At 30.8% G+C, this 2,333-nt stretch overlaps 1 protein-coding gene across 1 annotated transcript in view; it reads right to left on the minus strand.

Annotated features, from left to right (window-relative positions):
- The window catches only part of LOC108750420 (radial spoke head protein 6 homolog A), a 6,134-nt gene extending 4,904 nt beyond the window's left edge, over window positions 1-1,230 (minus strand). The window contains 3 exon segments of the mRNA XM_018489837.1: window positions 21-245; window positions 374-563; window positions 908-1,230. Coding sequence (XP_018345339.1) covers window positions 21-245; window positions 374-563; window positions 908-1,026 — 534 coding nt within the window. The 5' untranslated portion in view covers window positions 1,027-1,230.
- Window positions 1,231-2,333: the final 1,103 nt, after the last annotated feature.

The raw sequence follows: 2,333 nt of genomic DNA on the forward strand, positions 1-2,333 counted from the left end.
TATACACATATATAATACACTGCAAGTTATATAAGTCTCGAATACCTAATATTTTCAAGCGGCATTGTCGAGGCAAATTTCCGAATTGATAAATTAAGCAACAGTATTTCATGTCGGGGCAATCCTATACCCGTCTGCTCGAAGTAAAATAAAAGATCCAACAGATCGAAAAGTTTCTTTTTCTTATCGTTTTGCTCTTCATTCTCCATTCTTTCCTGTTCATCTTTGTTAATCTGCTTTACATCCTATCGCGTTTGCAAGAAGATTGAAAGGTAAGGTAAAACAAAAATTATAGTTTGTGTATATGTTATTTATCTGAAGAAAACTTGGAGTATAATCGTGATTTCGTTATCTGTTACATGTTGAATCGTACCTGAAAGAGCTTAATGAGCTTTTTGGCATCGTTGTATTGCACGGGTGGTATGTACAAATCTCGAAGATAATCCGTCTTAATTTTAAATCTCTCCTCTTTCAATTTTCTACTGTATTCTTCAAAAATATCAACAACGTTTGGTGGCTGTTCAGCCAATATTTTTGCCAAAAGCTCGATTAAATGATCATATCTAATAAAAATGATTGTTACAAGTAAATTAATAATAATTTATTTACTCAGCACATTTACTTTCCTATAAGTTTTCCTTTATTTTTATTTAATACAAAGTATTTCAACTTCTCTCTATAACATTAAAAAAAAAAATATTATTACAGAATATTAAAATTCATTTTTCAGAATTAATGCAATACGATTTCTACCACACACAAGCTATACTTTCTCACACCACTAAATTTTTTTCCGTAAAGAACATAATTATACAATAAATATATGAAAAATAAAAGTACGTCTCAAAGGGAATACAATTGTGTATAGTTTTAGTTTTTATCACAGAAAATTGAGTGATGCGCGTACAAACTGTCACCCGATTCCGTGCTGTGTTTCTGAAGATATAGCTTCGCGCGTTGGATGTCGTACTTCACGCTGGGAATGTCGTCGGGAAGTGCTTCTTCTACCATATAAGAGTATGCCATTTTTATTGTGTTGTTTTTCACGCCTCACCGTATGCAGTTCGTAAAATTGTATGCAATGTCACATCACCGGATACTCAGTAATATTATCGCAGTAACGTAACCACTACGCAAGTTCTGTCATCGTTTGGTAACTTATATCAGCGCCAACTGATTTTTTTTAATCGACGCTGTTCATCCGTTTTTCCGTTCGTATCATCCTGTGCCGCGAAATCATTGCGATTGCTGTTACAAAAATATAAAATCTTATCTAATGACCTAATTATTTCAACACATCACACTGCTAAAAATGCTTAATCAGCTTTGTCAAAAGTAGATAGAACGATAGTTGAGATAAACGTCTCCTACGCATTCCTATCGAATAAGAACCCATTTCCGAGCGAAGATGCTGTAAGCTATACAATTAAAAAAATATTTCAAAATTGAAAATAGTTTAATTTAATATTCATAAAAGAAAGCACCGTTTTTATTCAGTATAACATTATTGAATTTAGTATACATACGCACCGCGCGCGCGCGCGTGAATATAATATTACTATTAAAAAAAAAATCTGTATACAATTCTTTGAATTTAAAATATTTTTATATACTTGAATCAGTTATGCTTCAGTTATACTTCCTCTTCTTTTTCTGCATTCTGTGTGCATCTACATTATATGATACAGCAATAAAATTATTCCGTGGATAATTTTCTGAATAAGTAAATTAAAAGGAAAATGTGAATGAATAATATGACTCAATAAAGATGAATCGCACGCGCACAGTTTCTATCAGCTTGCATCCTGGAGCATACTTATCGTCTATCGGGTGTCCTAAATATGATGGACATTTCTCGAGGTCACTGGCTGTTTCCTTTGACGCCCACCTTTCTTTTACAGCAGAGAACACGTGTCCCGTTTTCAAAAACTGCCGTAACAGTAAATGTTAAGATTTCTAGAAATTAAAAAATTCCGAAAGTTTATGATGCTAAAAGTAGCTTTACAAATAATGAAAAGTATTTTTATCTCAGCTTACAAATTTGTCTATATAATTATTGAATTATGAGATAAAACACATTTTATATTTTACTTTATTAATTATTTACTATTGGCATATACACATTTACATAGAAAATAGATTTATAATTTTTTAACGTTACAGATACACTGACAAAAAATATTTGTTCTGTGCAATTATCGAATAGCCTAAAAATAAATGTCTTTTGAAACGTCTTTATGAAATATCGTTCTTGAAAATTATTCTTTGTTCTAGATACTTAACTATGTATGTATGTATATATATATATATATATATATATATATATATATATA

The sequence above is a fragment of the Trachymyrmex septentrionalis genome, unplaced genomic scaffold, assembly GCF_001594115.1.
Source record: "Trachymyrmex septentrionalis isolate Tsep2-gDNA-1 unplaced genomic scaffold, Tsep1.0 scaffold37, whole genome shotgun sequence".
In the NCBI taxonomy this organism is placed as follows: Eukaryota; Metazoa; Arthropoda; class Insecta; order Hymenoptera; family Formicidae; genus Trachymyrmex; species Trachymyrmex septentrionalis.